This window comes from Sinocyclocheilus grahami, unplaced genomic scaffold (assembly GCF_001515645.1).
Source record: "Sinocyclocheilus grahami isolate Dianchi unplaced genomic scaffold, SAMN03320097.WGS_v1.1 scaffold109.1, whole genome shotgun sequence".
Lineage (NCBI taxonomy): Eukaryota > Metazoa > Chordata > Actinopteri > Cypriniformes > Cyprinidae > Sinocyclocheilus > Sinocyclocheilus grahami.
The window spans coordinates 293,501-315,938 of record NW_015505288.1 but is presented as its reverse complement, the minus strand read 5'-3'; the positions used below and the strand labels follow the sequence as shown (position 1 = coordinate 315,938).

General features: G+C 36.3%; 1 protein-coding gene across 1 annotated transcript in view; it reads left to right on the top strand.

Moving 5' to 3' along the window:
- The window catches only part of LOC107588896 (trafficking protein particle complex subunit 8-like), a 64,429-nt gene that overhangs the window by 31,576 nt on the left and 10,415 nt on the right, over positions 1–22,438 (top strand). The window contains exons 9-20 of the mRNA XM_016277150.1: positions 6,700–6,843; positions 7,120–7,314; positions 9,699–9,865; positions 9,964–10,038; positions 10,143–10,236; positions 10,346–10,503; positions 11,832–12,265; positions 13,105–13,282; positions 15,398–15,494; positions 21,525–21,593; positions 21,879–21,928; positions 22,063–22,251. Of these exons, the coding sequence (XP_016132636.1) occupies positions 6,700–6,843; positions 7,120–7,314; positions 9,699–9,865; positions 9,964–10,038; positions 10,143–10,236; positions 10,346–10,503; positions 11,832–12,265; positions 13,105–13,282; positions 15,398–15,494; positions 21,525–21,593; positions 21,879–21,928; positions 22,063–22,251 (1,850 nt within the window). The remainder of the gene's footprint in view (positions 1–6,699; positions 6,844–7,119; positions 7,315–9,698; positions 9,866–9,963; positions 10,039–10,142; positions 10,237–10,345; positions 10,504–11,831; positions 12,266–13,104; positions 13,283–15,397; positions 15,495–21,524; positions 21,594–21,878; positions 21,929–22,062; positions 22,252–22,438) is intronic.

Below are 22,438 nucleotides of genomic sequence, written 5' to 3'. Positions count from 1 at the left end.
ATTTGTAACAGTTATGCTAACAACAATAAAAAATACATTTATGACAGTAAAACGGCAACATCTGCTGACGGACACCATGCTGTGTAGTCACGGGAACATCCCAGCTGAAGATATTAAGGAAATTACATCACTCGCTTTGCCAAGTGCATTCCAAACGACTACATAATGGCACGCACGTGCCCTGCTCACTCCAAAGTCCCCACTCCAAGGGGATAGGATGATCACTTCCATTTGGAATTTCCCCTGTGAACCGTTCGGTACCGATACTTGTATCGGCACATCCCTAATACACACATATACATATATACATATTTATATATACATGTATATAATTATATTTTAAAGTATATTAAAATAGAAACCATTATTTTATATTGTAACAACATTTTGCAAGATTACTGTTTTTTTTCTGTATTTTTGATCAAATAATGCAGCCTTGATGAGCATAAGAGACTTCTTTAAAAACATTAAGTCTTACTGATCCCAAACTTTTGAACAGTAGTGTATATACATATTCTCTCTTTTTAAAGTAAATGCTGTTCTTCTGAACCTTCTATTCATTAAAGATTCCTGAGAAAAATTATTTATTATTAATATTAAGCAGCAAAACTGATTTTAAAATTGGTAATGTTAAGAATGGTTTCTTCAGCAGCATATTAGAATGATTTTTAAAGGAGCGTGTGACTCTGACGACTCTGAAGAGTAATGATGCTGAAAATTCAGCTTTGTCATCATAGGAATAAATTACATTTATAAATTATATTCAAGTAGAAAACTTGCAATGATATTTCACAATTTTAGAAATCTGAAAATAGTGATTGATTTGTACACTCATGTTTCAAGATGTAAGGAAATATAACTTTGTATATTATTACTCTTCTTGCTTTTTACTGGATTTTTACACCATTACATTTTTACTATTTAACCAAACAGTAAACGCTAATAGTAAAAAAAGCAGTTTTCACAGTGAACCTGCATTTCATCTTATTTTGCTCTCAGAAAGCAGCTAGACTCTGGCAGTGTCACATTCAGGCCACTGACCCAGTTTCTTTCCCCCCACCACAATCAGACTTTAGCCCTGAGTTGAACTGTCTGTGTCTCTGTGTGAGACTGCTCTTTCGTCATCGTTTGGTTGAGTGTTTTTCATCAGCGCTCTGGCCCTGGGTTGTTCTGGTCCACAGAACTCCATCACCTTCAAGCACCCGGCCTGAATACATAATAAGAGGAAATGACAACTTTGTTTTGTTTCTTAATGGGAGTTTTATGGTACCGTTCTAGCATTCCATGCAGGAACAGTTGTGTAAAATATCAGTGTCACGTATCATAGACAGCAAAAATCTTTGTGCAGTACAATGATACAGCATATGATCATTCTCAACCATCTATAGACCCTTTCTGTAAAACACATTTCCATGATTCAAAATTGAAATAACACTTTCGAATGTGGTTATTTACAGTCTAATTGCAATGTTATTTTAGTATTATTTATATACTAATGTAGTATTTATTTATATTTTGAATTATTTTGTACTATTTTCAACATAGTTAAAAACTTGTGATAGTTATCTTTATACTCATAGTTCTTTGTGTCAGCAGGCCTTAATACTAATCATTTAGGGGTGTGTGTATAATGTGCAGAAGCACTGCGTGATCACATGTTTGGCTTTGTTGGCCAATCAGAAGGCATCGATAGAAGGGATGGTACTCAGTGAATGCCTGAGTACAACTTGTACGTAAAAAGAAGAGCCTTTTCTTCAAGTGATGTTGATATTTATGACACTTTGACCTTTTGCCCTCAGAGCATGAGTCAGGTGACTGGTGACGGCTCCCTCCCGCAGCTGCCTCTGCCCTGCCTGCACAGCTCACAAACACGCGTGTTCTGCGGCCATGAGCGCAGACTCGCTGAAGGTAAGCACCCTCTGTCTGTCTCACACATTCATGTACACAAGAAAGTGATAGTTCACACGAACATGATGAAAAAAGTGTAGTTTAGTCACCCTCATTTTGTTCCAAATTGTTATGCATTTCTTTTTTCTGTGGAACACTAAAGGAGATATTTAGCAAAATGTTCATGCTGCTCTCATGCATACAATGAAAGTGAACAGAGGTTAGGGTTGGCAAAATCACCGCCAAAAATGACAAAACGCCATAAAAATAGTCCATGCATTTTTAAAGTATTATTTTTTTTCCCAGCAATGATGCATTAAACTAATTAAAAGTGGCAGTAAATGTGTTTTGTTTTATTTTCATTTGTTTCAAATAAATGCTGTTATTTTGAATTTTCTTTTCATCAAAGAATCCTGAAAAAAAGTATAACCGTTTACACAAAAATATTAAGCAGCACAGCTATTTTCAACACTGATAATAATAAGAAGCTTCTTGCGCAGGCAATTAGCATATTCGATTGATTTCTGAAGGATCATGTGACACTGCAGCCCTCTACGAACACCTTGGCAATTGAATCGCCATTGGCTAGTACATTTTTTAGTTTACTCGCCAGACTGAGATATATATATATATAGATACATGCATATATACACACAAATCTACTAAGAACAACAATATAAAATGCACTAAGGATTAATGAGCTGCTGGATTCATGAATATTAATAATGTTGTGTGCGTTCACTCGAACTGATTTGCTGAAATCAAAACAGGGATGATAATAAGTGAGTGCCATCCAATGAGATTGCCATTTGCGCATTAGTCCCGCCCACTACTGGAGAAAGCGGCATTTCTTAAAAGCTGAAGAACTCCAAAGGAGCGCTGTTATTTTGACAGGAAAAAACAACAAAGAATATTGTTTACATGTAGCGCGTCAATTCTCTCTCTCTCTGCGTGTGTGTGAGACAAAGCAACGGCGAGTCGTGTGCTTTCACACTAGAGTTTACAGTACGTTAAATACAAGTGCGCTGCGCTTCCATTCAGATGAACTGAAAAATATCACAGATCAGTTGACGGAGAGTGAAACCCTGAAGCACTCAGTCAGAGTGTTTCGGCGAGTGAAAATATATCTGTGGTAAACTTATACTTGGCCTCCAACTCACACACTGGCGAGTAAAATCTGAGAATTTATTAGCCATTGGCTAATATTAGACATCATTTAGTCGCCCAGAGTGAAGATCTAGTCGCATATGCGAGTGATTTACTCGCAATGTAGAGGGTTGTGGTAGATACGTTTTGGCTGCTTTTTCTTCAATAACTGGTCCAACTTCAAATAAAAAAAACGGTTACATTTTATAATTACTCTACCATTTGAAAGTTTGGTCTCGGTAAGATTTTTAAAAAGTTTCACGCAATCAAAACGGGGACGATAATAGGTGAGCACCAGCCAATGAGATTGCCGTTTGCGCTTTGTTCCGCCCACTACCGGAGGAAGCGGTAGTTCTTAAAAGCTGAATAATTCCAAAGGAATTTTGACAGCAAAATACAACAAAGAATACAACAAAGAATACTGTTTACATGTAGCGCGCATAGGTAGCGCGTCAATTCTCTCTCTCCCTCTCTCGCTAAGAAAGTGAACTGAACAATGATATAATAAACTGTTCCTGCACACTAATAACGTTTGCGCATTAGTTCCGCCCACTACCGGAGAAAGCGGTAGTTCTTAAAAGCTGAATAATTCCAAAGGAATTTTGACAGCAAAATACAACAAAGAATACTGTTTACATGTAGCGCGCATAGGTAGCGCGTCAATTCTCTCTCTCCCTCTCTCGCTAAGAAAGTGAACTGAACAATGATATAATAGACTGTTCCTGCACACTAATAAACATAGCACAGCGTCAGTGTCACGAATGCCATATTTTAACATCCACATTAAGTTGCAATGACCTTTTCCCCATCATGCCCACAGTGAAATGAAGATGAACACAGCACAATTTATATACTCAGATAAAAAAGTAATTTCCAGCGAGAACTTCAAATGAGACTCAAAAAAGAGGAGCAGTGCTGAGGGGCTTCTCCTTACATGCCTGAATAAATTACATTTAAAATGAGAGAAAGGACATGGACTACCACATTCGATATCTGCAATGAGCTTCACTTCAATTAAAGAGACGCAAACAAAAAGACTCATTTCAGGAATATCACGGAAGTCAGATGCATGTTAAAGGGGTCATATGACGTTGCTAAAAAAGAACATTATTTTGTGTATTTGGTGTAATGAAATGTGTTTATTTGGTTTAAGGTTCAAAAAACATTATTTTCCACATACTGTGCATTATTGTTTCTCCTCTTTGCCCTGCCTTTCTGAAACACGTTGATTTTTACAAAGCTCATCGGTCTGAAAAGCGAGGTGTGCTCTGAATGGCCAGCTATCCAGTGCGTTGTGATTGGCCGAATACCTAAAGCGCGTGACGGAAATGTTACGCCCCTTACCATTCTGTGATGCTGTGTCCTGGCGTGACGAAACAAAACCAATAAAACCCATTATAAACGAGGCATTTGTTGCATCCAGTGGGGACATAATTACTGATTATAATTAGGGCTGTGCAATTAATCAAAATCGTCATAAAATCGCGATTTGAGCATGCTCGATTTCTAAATCGCTTTATAGCACGATTTTCTGTGCCCCCGACCATCCCCGAACTCGGATAGTATGCTATACAAACCAATCAGAATGCAGTGCGCCTAAATGGAGCACGAGAACAGAACAGACCGGGCGGGCATACAAACGTAACGCCAGGTTCACACACTCCGTCTGTGGTGCGTATTTTGTCCACGCCCATGTTAACGGATCAGAGCGTTCACACTGCACGCGATTGCGGTCCGGCAGTGCGCTCCAGGAGCGGTACGTCTGCAGCAGTCATGCTGCGATCGTTTCCGCACTGAGTCCATTTCTGCTGTGCTGCATGCGCTGAATTAAAGTGACAGCGCATTTTTCGTGGTAAAAATTAACATGGATTGACACCGAAATTTTGTAATTACACCATAAATGCATATAATTAAAGTCTACTTTTTCACAGTCAACACATGGCTTTTTGGCTAGATTTAAAACAAGGAAAAGTGCACTTTTAGATAAACAAGGCAATAATAGATGGCACTCGTGGTGGTAGTTAAACAGTTATATTTATTGAGTTTAAACGTGAATATGTCTATGAAAGATTGTATTACTGTACTGTGATAAAAGAGAATCACAATGCTGAAAAAGCATTTTCAGAAACAACGTTTGGATTTGAAATCAAAATAATGGATTAATGATGTGTTTGGGCGGCATTATGCAAATCTTCCCACATCGTGACGTAGACATGTGGGGGCGTGTTTAAATGAGGCGTTTTAGGAGGGCGTGGACAAGTCTTTACTTTTATAAAGAATATCTCTTTGGGTTTGAGACTTTAGTCTTTGCAACTTTAGGGATCTTATTTATTCACGAACAGCTTGCAACACTCCAAAGAGAAAGGAAAACTTGAAATTGCATCATATGACCCCTTTAAAAAAAAAAAAAAAGGTGAGTAAACGGTGGTGTGAAGAGAACAGGCCTGAGGAGGTGTGAAAACCTTTTTAATTAAAGTCTTTGCCCGCATCTCACGCTGGAAGCGTCTGAGACATATCCTCTAAGACACCGGCTGATTGGACATAAGCCAACTCTCTTGAGTTTATATATTCTTGATTTCCATAATATTCCCTTTCCGCTGCCATGATTTGTCAGTCATATATGTAACGAGAGAAGAAATGTGTGAAGGGAAACCCAATGATCATGTTATTCAGCATGAATGCGAGTGATCCAAAAAAGAGTCTTGAGCTTCAGTGGAAGCAGAACATTCTTCGAAGTGTCACAACATCAATGTCAGAAATTTACTTATTTGGTTAGCAACATATAAAAATTCAATCCCAGATAATTTTGCTTATTTCCAAGTTTTGAATCCCAGATTTCTGTGTAACCTCAGACTTTTAGACTGTCCGAAAAATACAGTAAAAAAAATGACATATTGTGAAATATTACTACAATTTAAGATGTCTGTTTTAATACATTTTAAAAAGTTATTTATTCCTATGATGGCGAAGCTGAAGTTTCAGCATCATTACTCCAGTCTTCACATGATTCTGTCAGAAATCATTATAATATACTGATTTGCTGCTCAAGAAACATTTCTCATTATCAGTGTTGAAAACAGTTAAAATTGTGAAAAGCTTGATACCTTTTTTTCAGGATTATTTGATGAATAGAGAGTTAAAAGGAGCTGTATTTATTCACAAATTAAGTATGTAAGCCTTTACTGTTGATATTGGTCAGTTTCATTTGTCCTTGCTGAATAAATGTATTGATTTTTTTTTTAATCCCCCAAAGTTTCTAAATATATAATATAATATAGACTTTTACTGTATGTGAAGGACAGACTTTTTGTGAAGGATACATTTTCCTGCATTGTACTACATTTCATCAAACTATTTTAAACAGCTTTTTTTTCTTGTATAATTATGCATGCCATTTTATTATCATATTAATTGCGCAGACAACATTGAATACTTTTTATTAATGCTTTTTGTTACAATTTAAACAAGTTAGTGAGGGTAAAATAATGTTTAATAATGAGTGACCAACGTGTAAAATTTTATTTATACAGCTTTACTAATTTGAACTTAAATATTTGATATTTATGCCCATGTTATTTTGTCTCAACTGTATGAGATTGCTGCTCAGACTGACTGGCATGTACAGTACCAGTTGCATTATGGAAGCTCTTACTTTATTTTCCACAGGCGAGAAACAAGCCGCAACGCATGTCTCTTTGGATCAGGAGTTTGACCGGGATCTTTCCCAGCTGTGGAGGGAGTTGGAGGAGCGGGTCGTCGCCGTGGTGAATAGAGGGGCGGTTCCCATCACCTTCTTGTATAATTATGCATGCCATTTTATTATCATATTATTTGCGCAGACAACATTGAATACTTTTTATTAATGCTTTTTGTTACAATTTAAACAAGTTAGTGTTGGTAAAATAATGTTTAATAATGAGTGACCAACGTGTAAAGTTTTATTTATACAGCTTTACTAATTTGAACTTAAATATTTGATATTTATGCCCATGTTATTTTGTCTCATCTGTATGAGATTGCTGCTCAGACTGACTGGCATGTACAGTACCAGTTGCATTATGGAAGCTCTTACTTTATTTTCCACAGGCGAGAAACAAGCCGCAACGCATGTCTCTTTGGATCAGGAGTTTGACCGGGATCTTTCCCAGCTGTGGAGGGAGTTGGAGGAGCGGGTCGTCGCCGTGGTGAATAGAGGGGCGGTTCCCATCACCTTCCAGCCCTCCCAATGCTGTCTGAACAGTCAGACAGACAACCTCAGATACCCCCTTGCTGTAGTGGAGGGTATGTTTTTCCCTCCTACAGCACCTACTTTTTAAGCATTTTTGTCTGTGCTTTATATCTGGTCATCTAATTTTTGATTTGAACACATCTATATTGCCTGCACTTCTCCATTGACACAAACTCTTGGATTCTGTGGAGGTTTTGATGCACTTTAGGGTTTTCGTTATTGCGTTTGACGTCTTGCGTGGCTGCGTTTTTGATTTATTCGTGTATTTTTAATTGAACTGAGATGAATTATTCACCATTTGCTTTCCTCTTTATTTCATGAAATCTAAAAGAGAACTAATGAAGCATAGCGCCTTACCTGGATTTGACTTGGTGGAATTATCTTGCAGCCTCATCAGTGGTATATGTAGTGCTGCAAGTACTAAACTAGTATTGATCCTAGAAATGCATTATTTATCATGATACTGTACATTCACCTGTCAACAGCCCACAGCGAGAGGGGAAGAGTAAAGAGTAAAGAGGAACAGGAAGAACCTGCAAACACCCTTTAGTGAGGCTGCCATGTTCCTACTTATAATTAATTCTCATTAGCAAATATTTCAGCAGCATAGCACATAAAATAAAACATACTGTTGCTCGACAAAACTATTCAAGAGTTTTTGTGTGGGATCAAGTACCTTTCTAATGATGTATAGTTATAGGCTGTCTGCCAAAAACTAGCAGTTACCTTGCAGTTTGTCTGTAAAATACAATTATTGTTAATATTATAGTTCTATTTATGCTTAAATACTGTCTTTATTTTTAATATTTGTTTTATTACACGTGTAATATTTCTTATTTTGTTTAATTATTTAGCATATAATGATAATGTTTTTTGCTGTAATGTATATTTGAATGCCATCATTCAGGCCTAAACTACAAATGATCAGATTGTTTATCAGTTATTAGCATTAAAAGAACATGATCAAATAACAATAGTTGCACAATCCCATTATAATAAATATTATACATATATGTGTATATAAATGTATATTTTTATGTGATGTAACGACTGTATCTATACTTATAGGATTAGTTCACGCCAGAAGTAAAATTTCCTGATAATTTACTCACCCCCGTGTTATCCAAGATGTTCATGGTTTATGAGGAAATCATTCCAGGATTTTCAGGATTCCAGGACAACGGGGACTAAAGGGTTGAAGGTCCAAATTGCAGTTTCAGTGCAGTTTCGAAAAGGCTCTACACAATCCCAGCCAAGGACTAAGGGTCTTATCTAGCCAAACAATCATTTTCTAAAAAAATTCAAATGTATATACATTTTAACCTCAAATGCGTATGTTGTACTAGCTCTGCAATGCGTTTCAACTTTGTTTATTGCGTAGTCACATTGGAAATGTCATGCCCAGTGTTTAGAAGTGTGGAGAAGGAGGAACATTCAAAAGTTATGTTGATTGACACACATTTATGTCTTTGTATCAGTTTATTGTTTAAAATGGTCAGTTTGTGTGTATCCTGGATGTTTAAATCTTTTGAAACCTAGTGGAAGTGATTACGTAATGCATGAAGTTGTGGATGCGCATCACAGAGCTAGCGTAAGATGAGCATTTGTGGGGGGGGAAAAAAAGGATTTATTTATTTTTATTTTTTTTTTTTTTTTTTTTTTTTTTTTTTTAGAAAATGACTAGATAAGACCTTATTCCTCGGCTGGGGTCGTGTAGAGCCCTTTGAAGCTGCACTGAAACTGCAATTTGGATCTTCAACCTTTTGGTCCCTGAAGTCCTCTATATGGGGAAAAATCCTGGAATGTTTTTTTAGAAAATGACTAGATAAGACCCTTATTCCTCGGCTGGGGTCGTGTAGAGCCCTTTGAAGCTGCACTGAAACTGCAATTTGGATCTTCAACCTTTTGGTCCCTGAAGTCCTCTATATGGGGAAAAATCCTGGAATGTTTTTTTCAAAAACCTTAATTTCTTTTCAACTGAAGAAAGACATGAACATTTTAGATGACATATGGGTGAGTAAATTATCAGGAAAGTTTAATTCTGGAGTGAACTAACTCTTTAAGGATCTAATAAGGCTGATGATACACGGGGCAATGTTTTGAGCAATGTTGCCAAGTAACTTGGGTTAATGTTGCCATCAGTGGGCTACCAGGTGAGACACAGGGCCCACAACTTATCTAAATTATCCAGATAGAAGTTTGTTACCCATTCTCAGTGGGAAAATGCCCAAGCAACATTGCTCAAAAAAAGTTTCCCGGCAAAATTGCTCAATAAGTTGCCCCGTGTATCATCAGCATTAATCTTTTGTAGTTTTACTGTAGCAGCTCAACTGGTACATCCTCAGATCTGAGTCATGTATTGTTCCTGTTTCCTATCGTTTTCTGTCATGTCGTTTGCTATTAATTAATTGGCTTCTTTCTTGTTTTTGCGTTATAGAGCCCATCATTGTGGAGGTGGTTTTCCGGAACCCCCTGAAGGTTCCCTTGGCTCTGTCGGCTCTGTGTCTGCTGTGGAAGTTTACTCCGAAAGACTTCTCAGACCCCCAGGGCAGCACAGCCGGAGAGACCATCACCAATGAGAAAGAGGCAGCATCTTTGAAAGAAGTAAGGCTGTTAATCGTCTCTCGGTTCATCGTGCCTGAGGCATCCAGCTTCGAGTTTCTCATCAGTTTGATTAACTTCTACATTTGAATCCGTTCCAGACCATGGCCCTCAATGGCATCATTGATACGCAAGTCATTCCAGAGTTCACCATAACTCCAGAGGAGACCAAAGTGGTTTGTGCACCTTTTTCCTCTTATCTCTCCTCTTCGAATTTTTTCGAATTCTTTACCTGTATTGGCTTTGTGTTCTTGTGTTTGTTCTGGTCTCGCTTTCTCAGGCCCGTTTGAAGTTGCTTCCTCATAAGACCGGAGAGTTGCATGTTCTTGGTGTGGTGTACAATCTGGACACTGGAGAAGTGGACAACAGTGAAGGTTTATCACAAACACTCACTCTTTGATGTTTTGTAGACACTGAAACCAACAGTTAAAGTTATTTATCTGATGTAAGACTAACTGTAGATGTGACTGGTTTGTGCTGCAGGCTCGCTGGCCGAGGATCTGATGTGTGTTCGTGGACAGCAGAATCTGGAGATCCAGGGATCCAGACTCAATATGACCAAAGAAGAAAAGACTTCCGTCACATATGGACCAGATCACCGTCTGGACCCCATTATCACTCCTCCTATGCCCTTATTGGAGGTGTGTTTGAGTAAATCAAACGTTGATTTTAAGCTTTAATAAGCTACAGGACTTGAACTTGTCCTGAGAGCAGATCTCTATAAAAGCACTCGTCACAGTTAAATCGAGACTGTTTAATGATTTACAGTGCTCAGTTTGCAGTGCAAGGCCTGAGTGATGTATTGAATATTTACGATATATTCACATTGATTTTGGTGGGGATATATACAATTATGCTGTATTGTGAGTATTGCAGTGATTTAAATAATTTATATTTAAATATTTTATTAGCAAAACTCAAGTAAGAGCAAGTTCAGCTTATTTTTTTGAATCTGTTCAAAATGTCTATCATAGTATATACAGAAATTTACTGAAAATGTATCACACTCAGGCCATCCAAGATGTAGATAAGTTTGTTTCTTCATCGCAACATATTTGGAGAAATGTAGCATTACGTCACTTGCTCACCAATGGATCCTCTGCAGTGAATGGGTGCCGTCAGAATGAGAGTCCAAACAGCTGATAAAAACATTACAATAATCCACACGTAATCCACACCACTCCCGTACATCAGTTAACAACATGTGAAGTGAAAATCAAATCCATAATTTTTTTTTCAAACCATTGCTTCTGGATAAAATACCCCTATCGGTAATATTGCTTTCCTCAGTGAATAAATTGTCTCATCTGAATCAGGAGAGAAATATGCACAGATCAAGCACCCCTTACAAGCAAAAACAGTCCTAAACAAATATGTTGGTGGATTTTGATGTGCGAGGTCAACAGAGGATGGATTTTTTTTCACTGGAGGAAGGGTTAATATGGATTATGGACATTTGAACCAGAAGCAACAGTTTAAAGTTAAGTACTTAAATCTTGATGGATTTGTTTATTACAAACACACAGATTTTCAATTCACACGTTGGTAATTGTTGGACTGGTTTATTTGTGTATTATTGTGATGTTTTTAGCAGCTGTTTGGACTCTCATTGTGACGGCACCCATTCACTGCAGAGGATTCATTGGTGAGCGAGTGATGTAATGATACATTTCTTTAAATCTGTGCTGATGAAGACAAACCCATCTACATCTAAATCAGCTATTCAATTATTTATTTGACACAAAAATGTTGGCATTATAATGAAGATTTGTTTTAAGTTACCAGTCTACATTGATGGCTTCTGAGGAAGTGCTACTGTAGTTGGTGGATTTACGTTTTTATTTCAAGGCATTGAATCTCTTTTTAAAAAGATGGTGAACGCCCTCATGTGCACCAGACTTTATATCAATAGTCAAACCTCTGTTGGATAAACCACGCAATTACTGTTTCTCTTTCCTTCTCCACCCAGGTGTTTTTCATTAACTTCCCCACTGGTTTATTGTGTGGTGAGATCCGAAAAGCGTGGGTGGAGTTTGTGAATATGAGTGCAGTCCCTCTCACTGGTCTTCGGGTGGCGTCCACACACCCAGAGTTCTTCACGTTCGGGAGTGCCGCCTCTGACCTCACCCCAGTGACCCCCACAGCAGCAGAGCACTGTTCTGCATACAAGACTGTGGCCATGCCCCCATCAGTGGAGACCGTGTCGCTCGTGTCTCCAGCAGCGTTCGGGGTCACCAGCGGTGACCGGCCAGTAGTGGCAGAGATTCCTTTATCACAAGGTGTGTTGGGACCTGGGGAGGCGTTGCAGATCCCGTTATGGCTCAGGGGGCCCGACCGAGAGGGTGTCCATGAAATCAACTTCCTCTTTTACTATGAGAGCACAGAGAAGACCGCCAAACTAAGGTACATGGCTTTTTATGCTTTATTTGGACTAATAATGGACAATACTAAGAACTGAGCATGGTTTGTTTAACAAGGTTTTTCTCAGGCCAGTGTAGCTTATTTGGGTGTACAGTATATATTGTGAACATATTGCTGGACTGTTATTAATTCACTAAGTGCATTTTATTATTAATCCACTTATTTTCTTTTTGCATTCTAAGAAATTAAACGCAACTAAGACTCCAAATGGTAGTAGTAGCAGCCTGTTGTTTAAAGATATGTACTGCTTCATGTTTAGTACTGGAAGTGCATTTTTATGTAAGTGTCCGATAAAATTTTTTATTGAATAAATATATTTTTAAAACATTTTTAAATAATTTAAAACAAACATATTTTAAACACATGTATATTTTTAATATTTTAATTACCAAAAAATGTTTAACGCCATTGTTAAACAATACAAAATGTATTACTAAATAATATTATAAATAGTAATTAATTATAATTATAAATAATGAATTATAACTATAATAACTACAATAAAAAATAATAATATGCTATAATAACATTAGTAACAATTTTACATTTAAGTATAGTGTATGTATAATATAGAAATAATACTGTTATAAATAATATGGTAAAAATTGTAAAAAATTTGTCACTGTCAATACAAACGTTGCTATTGTTATTATTAGTAACAATAATAATATATTTATAATATTAATACTATTAATAGTAGTATTAGTAACACTAAACGTGTGTGTATATATATATATATATATATATATATATTATTATTTTTATTATTTTTTTCCACATGACTTCCAGTGACTCATCTTGGCTTTCTCTGATACTTTCAGTCACAGGGTCCTTCGACACACGGCTTTCATCTGCGCAAGCCGATCTCTCAGCATCAGAGCCACGGCCAGCCGCAGCAACACACTGCACAGCAGAGAGAGAGAGACCGAAGAACGGCAGGAGGAAGAGGAGAAGAACGGCAGCATGTTGGTCTTTGTGGACGTGGAGAACATTAACACAGTGAGCTCTTTCCCACACATGGACTGCTCATGTGTCTTTTTTTTCATCTTAATACTTTCTCTTCTTGCACTTCATAAAATGTCTGAACACTGTGGCAATAGGGATGCACAGATGTGAAATTCTCTACTAATTTATGTAAATAAATGAAAAATATAAAGCTAAAAACTAAAATGAATCATTATGCTTGCTGAAAGTGAATTTAGGCAACATTTTAACATACAGTATGAAAAATTAATATTCAATTCAATTCAAGTTTTCAAGTCAAGTTTATTTGTACAGCGCTTTTCACGATACAAATCATTGCAAAGCAACTTTACAGCAAATTAAGTTTCTACAATATTTAGTGGTAGCTTATCAGTGGTGACTGTCAGTTAATGTACATATGGCAGAAATGTACCGGAAAATAAATTAAAGACGTAATCAAACAGACGATGAACACTATTTACAGCAATTATTATATGATGCAATCAAACTTATAGCAAAATGTGGTAGTTCTGTATGTGGTTTCAGGGTTGGCATCAGCATATCGGAACAGGCATATTCACCTTGAGATTTGCTAAAGATTACATTTAGCAGTGTTTTAAAATTATTATTAGTGTATTTGAAAGTTTAACTGCAAGTGAGCATTAGATAACAACATTAGATTACAGAAATTAATCTGCATTTTAAAATGGTAAATAAGCATGCACAATTAAATATTCAATACTTGCTGACTGTTATCGACATGCACACCCATTAACTATTAACTGCCATTAGTATGGCAGATGAGTGAAGCATTGAATATATATATATATATGTATATAGATATATATACACACACATATATATTAGTGCTGTCAAAATTTGCGTGTTTACACAGGCAATACATTTTTTCAGTTTAACGCATGAAAAATAAACAAACACACAATAACACATTTGCATGAGAGAACTCTGAAAAAGCCCAGAAAAACACAGGACAGAGCACTTTGCCATAAAACAAACCAAAAACAAGGATGAAAAAGCGGTACATATCAGATAAAGCACCGGAATTTAGGTATTCGCGTCGCTAGACGATGTCCCTGTAAAATCAATTCTGAGTGCAGCCAGCGAATCGAATCATTTGGCTGTTATATTATTTAAATACTACTTATATAGTTCATAAAGATCATTTGCACTATTTTTTCCTGTTGCACTCTGTATATTTTGTTATTATATAACACGGTTTCCATTTTCTTTACTCCCTAAATGTTTTTGAACACATCTATATTGTTAGTAAAGTAAATAGACCTGTTTTTCACTGAAAAGCGCCTACAACAATATTGTAATAAATGGCTATAACTTGCTTGGGGAATGTTATTTGTAGAAAAAAAAATATTTGGAAGTGTAAAACACCCAGATACAACTTTCTAAAGAAAAAAAATCTGAACTTCGGGAGTTTTTGTTTGAGTACACAGTAAAAAAAAACACCCAATTATTGTTTGCGTTTTACTTAAAATTCTGGAAATTCATTAATTCTTAGAGAAACCAAAGGGAAAATTTGGACTTTAAATAAATTAGCTAGACTGAAACTTCAAGTGCTCCTGTTTATTATGATATGTGGCACTTGATGCTCACTGCTAGCATAGGTCTGAAAAAACAAAGAAACGTACAGGCGTGTCAGGTGCCCCAAAAAAGTTCTAGGTCTTTAAGGCTTAAGTTATTTATAATAAGTGAAGTGAAGTTTAATGTTAAGTGCACTGATGTCAGACTCATTTTGAATAATAAAATTTATTGTTAAATTGTTAAATACCCTGCCTCCACTACATAGGCCTATGTTTGTCACATCATTATAAGTGATCACCACATTTGAGTTATAATTGCAAAAAATGTGTTTATGTAGGCTATATACTGTATTCTATATACAGTACCAGTCAAATGTTTGGACACACGAATAGGAAGTTTTGACTATACTGTACTAAATTATAGCCTACACATATATCGGTATCGGTCTTTTTTTGACTCCCTAATATCGGTATCGGCATCGGCCACCAAAAAACCCATATCGGTCGGGCTGTAGTTTTTACATTAATTTGAAGATTGAATGTGAAATTATTGCAATGTAAAAGTATTTTTAAAAACTTTAACTTTCTCTGTCAGAGCGAAGCAGGTGTTCGTGAGTTTCACATAGTTCAGGTGTCCAGCAGCAGTCGACAGTGGAGGCTGCACAAGTGCATCAACCCTGTGGGAGATAAAGGTATGAATCCTCCAGCATGCTCTGGTTACATGCACTTAGTCTCTTAGCAGACACTTTCATTCCTCTTGCAGCCACCTGAGGTTAAGTGTTTTGCTCCACATTGCTTGGTAGTCTGTGGATCGCTCCTTTATTTGGTTCTGTGCCGGAGTTTTTTCTTCCATCCAACACAAAGCGAGATGCATAGCAAAGTATCCACAATTCATAATGGTGGTCCTTCATAAGTGATTTCCTTTCTTTCCTCTTGCCTCATCTTGCGCTCCTCAGACTAAAATCAATATCTTGATTCTTCCTTTGCTCTTGTCAAGTGTTTCTTATCAAACAGTTTTCTACCCTTTGGTAGAGAACCACTTTCTTAAAATATTAAGGCAGCTATATATTTGCATGTCTTAAAATAAAAAACATTTATATAAAAAAAAACTAAGTCTAGTGTAATATACTGTAAAGACAACAAAATTATATATTTTTTCCCAAAATTAAATTATTAGCGTTTATATTGACAACATGGAATGTTTTTAAATATATATATATTTTTTTTTTTAAATAACTTTTTGTAAGGTTGACAGTGTAATGGTGACAGTTTTTCACAAAAATATATGCAGATTTGTTTTCTTTTTCTGTTAAAATTAAAGCTGCCAATCCCACAAAATAATTGCCATTAATCTCATGATTTCCAACCCATTTTTAGAGAATAAACCAAATAAAGTAGAAACATTTGGTGATAAGTAAATACTTACTAACACTGTACTTAAAGCCTTTGTGTATAATGCATTATGAAGGTATTAATGATGTAGGTTGTCATGCATAATAATGTGAATGTGAAGGTTTGTTTGTCATGTATTTTAATGCATTATACTTTGTAAAGGGGTAACAATGAATAGGTAAGTATTATAAAGTGTTGCAACTGTGGTTACAATTATTCATGAGATCATACAATGTATTATAAGGTACATAATTAATGCATCAAAACTACTTTTATAATGCATTATATATAAGCGCTCTAAGTGAAGTTTTAGGAAATATTTCTATAATATTGTAGAAGCACATTTACCTATTACAGCCCTAATTTCTCTAGTAATTTTTACAGACAATGACAATCTATAGCAATAATTAAATTTTGAAGTTCATATAATATCATGCTTAGTATTTGTCTTATACATTATAAGTGGCTTTCTATGTAAACCACCTTTATATAGAAAAGGAATCGTCATGTTTTGGGGTTCTTGGCCGAAAATAAGTTTGAAAGCCCCAGCTGCAGACAACCCACAGACTAGTCGTTTTTTTTTTTTATATTTAGTTTTGCACATCTTTAGTTCCTTTGAAACATCACACAGATCTGTTTTAAGATGCTGTGTAAAGAGCGATCTGCCTACATAAATCCATATGCACCTCCAGCACTGTGAATATTGATGCAGAGGAACTTGATTGCATGTCAGCAGGCCAAGCAGAGTATCAAAAGAAGCTGGGAGCAGGTACAGAGGCACAATGGTACGTTCCATGACCTGCAGCCTTTAAATGGCCTATTGAAAGTGGGTTTCACACATTGCATTTGTGTTGAGCCATCTGTACGGCTGATACCTTAAGAGCGAGAAATGCACGCTCATACACACCCTGCAGAGAGTGATGCAGCTGCTCTGAAATTAGGTCACTTTGAAATTGTGCTGAGTGTGTGAAACATGCAGGCATACGCATTTTAGTGGCGTACTAAATTGAAAAATTGAATCCCGTGCATGCGTTCATCCTGTACCGTCAGCTTGGATGAGGCGAATACATTTAATGATGTGAAAATACGTGAACAAGAACTTGTGACTTCAAAACAATGCATATTTAACTGAGCGTAACACTTCCAAAGCTAAATCAGTGTTTGCTTAAGTGTGTAAAATCAATCTTCTGTTTCAAACTGCAGACCGGCGGCTGGTGTTGTTTAGTAGCATTTATGCCTGCATCATTCTACAAAGTTAATAACAATGTAAATAGTTAAAATAATATGCCTGAAGAGTTCTTTAATTCTGTACTTTTAATTAATTTATTGGTCTGAAGGAACAGAGTGTCTTTAATCTGAGGAGATGATGGATCGTGGAGCTACAGCTACAAATAAATGACGAATACTTCCTTGTTGTTAGTCTTTGAATACTTTTCATTTTGAAAGAAAAATAAAATGTTTCTACTAAACTTTTGGCTCCAGCCAACTGCTGTGTTTAGTATCCCATGCTTGAGACATGAAAGGACACCGAGGTTTCAAGTGGGATTGAAAGATCTTGAGTTCTGAGGATCTAATCAGAAAGTTTGATCTGTTGGTCACAATGGCTTCATACTTTCGTTTGTTTCTCACACTTAAAAATGAAAATTCTGTCATTTATTCACTTTCATGATGTTCCAAAACCATAAGACTTTTGTTTATCTTGGAAACACAAATGCAAATATTTTCCATGAAACTTTCTGTCCCTCCATTGAAAGTCCATTCCACCAAAACTTTGATGCTTAAAAACGTTTATAAAAACAGCGTGAAAGTAATCCATGTGGATAGAGCAGTAATCCCAAATCTTCTGAAGAGACACAATCTCTTCGTGTGATGAACAGATTCTGTTTTAGGGTTTTATTCACATGATCTATGGCCATAAATCCAGCACATCAAATATCATAAATAGAAGCTTGAACTTGCTTGTTTGATACTAGAGAACCAATGATTTTGAGAGATTATTAAAATTATCTTCATTAAATGATGACAGAATACAATTTTTTTTTAGTGTGAACGTCTTCACCCTAATGCTGTTTCAATTCCATATGACTCTTCCGTAGAGCGCAAAAAAGTCTTCTGAAATCATACAATAACTTTGTGTAAGGAAATTGAGGTTATTCATTCATAAGCCCGATTCAGACAGTAATTGTTTCTCATATGGACGTCTGTAAAAATAAATTTACATATCACCTCAATGATAAAACTCATGGGTTTGGATGGCGATTTATTCACAGTGGAGGAGCGAGTTCTGTGATCCTACGAACCCAGGAACGCGCTGCTCACGCGGCCAGTCACATGATTGTCTGCTGTAAATAAAATTCATTTCGTTTACAAATTTATTCTTATTGTGTAAAATGTATTTTAAAATACTTATGTAAAATGTATTCTTATTATTCCAAGCATATTTTATAATATAGAATCCTATTTATTATTTGATTATTTAAATCTCCTGTTTAATAATAGGTAAATAGACGCGCTATAGTCGTATAGAATTATACGCGATATAGTTATGTTTATATAATACACATTTTAAACTTGTATTGCATACCTACTGCTGCCATAAGAAAGACATATTTTGAATGTTTACATGCTTTTCTTCTCTTTCTGCTCCCAGTCGCTGTGGTGGAGCAGTTATGAAGTATTGTTTTTTTTTTTAAATACTTTCCAGCATTTCAGAAATAAATATGCATGTAAATGCGAAGTAGAATAGTTACCTTACGGTGTTCGGGAGTGCTCAAAAAGGGTTTAAACACTGATTTTTTTATCTATTTCTTCTCGTAAACTCAGAGATGTGGATTCAGACAGCAATTAAATTACCACACGACCTTGGTGTTTGCTTGTTTGATACTAGAGAACCAATGATTTTGAGAGATTATTAAAATTATCTTCATTAAATGATGACAGAATACAATTTTTTTTTAGTGTGAACGTCTTCACCCTAATGCTGTTTCAATTCCATATGACTCTTCCGTAGAGCGCAAAAAAGTCTTCTGAAATCATACAATAACTTTGTGTAAGGAAATTGAGGTTATTCATTCATAAGCCCGATTCAGACAGTAATTGTTTCTCATATGGACGTCTGTAAAAATAAATTTACATATCACCTCAATGATAAAACTCATGGGTTTGGATGGCGATTTATTCACAGTGGAGGAGCGAGTTCTGTGATCCTACGAACCCAGGAACGCGCTGCTCACGCGGCCAGTCACATGATTGTCTGCTGTAAATAAAATTCATTTCGTTTACAAATTTATTCTTATTGTGTAAAATGTATTTTAAAATACTTATGTAAAATGTATTCTTATTATTCCAAGCATATTTTATAATATAGAATCCTATTTATTATTTGATTATTTAAATCTCCTGTTTAATAATAGGTAAATAGACGCGCTATAGTCGTATAGAATTATACGCGATATAGTTATGTTTATATAATACACATTTTAAACTTGTATTGCATACCTACTGCTGCCATAAGAAAGACATATTTTGAATGTTTACATGCTTTTCTTCTCTTTCTGCTCCCAGTCGCTGTGGTGGAGCAGTTATGAAGTATTGTTTTTTTTTTTAAATACTTTCCAGCATTTCAGAAATAAATATGCATGTAAATGCGAAGTAGAATAGTTACCTTACGGTGTTCGGGAGTGCTCAAAAAGGGTTTAAACACTGATTTTTTTATCTATTTCTTCTCGTAAACTCAGAGATGTGGATTCAGACAGCAATTAAATTACCACACGACCTTGGTGTTGACAGTAGGAATTTCCTACTGTCAAAAAAACAGTAGGAAATTCGCCCACAGATTTTTACGGGGGTGGTGCGAGAAAAACACAGACATTCTGGATTCAGACGGCAATTATCACTTACGTACCCATGAGAAACAATTACCGTCCAAATAGGGCTATATTAGTCATTTTCGTTCTCTTCTACAGCCCTCAAATCTCATTCACACTTCAGTATATTCACCATAAGTGCTTTACGGTTACAACAGAAGTCAGTAGCGGTGGAGTAGGAAATTCGCCCACAGATTTTTACGGGGGTGGTGAGAGAAAAACACAGACATTCTGGATTCAGACGGCAATTATCACTTACGTCCCCATGAGAAACAATTACCGTCCAAATAGGGCTATATTAGTCATTTTCGTTCTCTTCTACAGCCCTCAAATCTCATTCACACTTCAGTATATTCACCATAAGTGCTTTACGGTTACAACAGAAGTCAGTAGCGGTGTTTCCATTACCCTTCAAACTGCGCAAATTGAAATTGCAAATTGAAAATATGGCCAATGGAAACTCCCATATATCACAAAAAGGTTTTTACGCTCACATGAGGTGGTTTTTCAGGCCGTTCGAAAAAGGAATATATCACAAAACTGCAATGTAAACTTTTTTTCACATTAACAGGTCACCTGGTGTACGTAAAAGTCACTTGATCATTCTTTAATGTACTGTAACCACCAAGAAACATCTCCTACGTGGCCGCTCAAGTATAAAGGGCTTTCCTTGCCATTAATGCTTGGATAAACCCTTATTTACACTGCACACGTCTGGTGCATCGGCCACTCTAGTCAATGCTTGTTTATACCAGCCACACCGCGGCACGTTTCAGAATCGTCCCAGAAGAAGCTTTCCGCGACGCTTCACTAAAGATACACGCATATTAAAAATAATGGTCAGTGCGGTGGCTGCAATATATGTAAAACTACCAACGTTGCCATGACTTATCGTGAGAGGAAAAAAATTACATTTTATTCGCATAACATCGATTAATGGAAACACAATAGTTTTTTTTTTATCAGCATTTATAAAATATTGCAAAAGTTTTGTGCAAATCTGTAATAGACACCCGGCTAGTGACATCAAACTTGGTTTGCCAAATCTTGTAATTTTGAATATGCATGAGCGCAAATGAGATTTGACAACTGTGACAAATTATTTCTGTAAATAATTACTTTTTGGTCTGTTATGCACACAAAGCTATCATATGGCGTGTTAAAGTAAGTGTAATTATGACCTGAGTTCACATGAAGGTATGTGCAAAAATGCTGAGGCTAATTAAAACTAAACCTTTGAAGCAATAATCAAGAAACACGGAAAACAGCTTGTGAAATATGGAGCAAGTATAGCAAAATGCACTTTGCTTTGAGGAGTTAATTAACTGACCTTGACATCTGAACTGTTTTCGTGTATTTGAGTCTCTGATGTGGGAGCACCAAAAAGAAAGATTTTCTGAGAGTAAGTGGATGAACACTCATCATATTTCTTGTTTTTGCCTTCATTTTGTGTTGTGTTTGCAGACTCTAAGCTGGCCAGCAGGGAGAGGGGGAAGCTGTGCTTCAAAGCCACCAGATGCAGAACAGAGGAAGGTGGGGCGTCCAGTTCACGCGCACATACCCAAATCATGCATTCCATGTATTTTTATGCAAAATTTGCACCATTACGTAAATGCTGTCTGGAAAGACCAAGATGTGAATCAGATTTCCAAAATGCACATGTTGAGGTGTACAATTTTCTTAGCGAATCAAATAAATTCCTAGATGTAACTTTGCCTCTGCAATCACAGCTGCTCACGGCCAATGAAAATGCAGCAAAATGTGGTTAACATACTGATGTTTGAACATACTGACATTTTTTTTCCCTTAATGCCTCAGCTACCTCAGAAAAATACACCTTTGCCGACCTCAACCTTGGCAACGAACAAGTAAGAATGCCCTTTTGTTCTCACTACTAGTTCAGATCGATGCTTAGAATTAAGCGCCACTGACTATCGTCTTCATTCAGCTTCTCAGCAGTCCTCATTGTGTTTCACTCTCTTGTCTTTTTCTCTTTTATTAGATTGTCAGCTCTACCACTCCATGTGCTGATTTTTTCTTCCGGAGAGGTCTGCCCTCTGAACCCAGGAGAGGGGGCGTTTCCACAGGCGGTGCTAGTCAAATGTGGAGACAGAGCGGGACTGATGACGGTGTGACAAATATTGTCAAAAAATGCAGTGAAGTAGAGCTTGACATCATCGTCCTCTGGAAGGTACCCTGATGAAATGTTCCAACATTTATTTTGATTCAAGGAGAGTGAATATTTTTTAATTCAAAACAATATATATACATTTTTTTTCTTCAAAATTATAGAGAATTTTTTTCTTAATTTTTGACAATTACATTTTAATTAATGTTAGTTAATTAGTTAATGTAGTAAATATAATTAGTAATATATA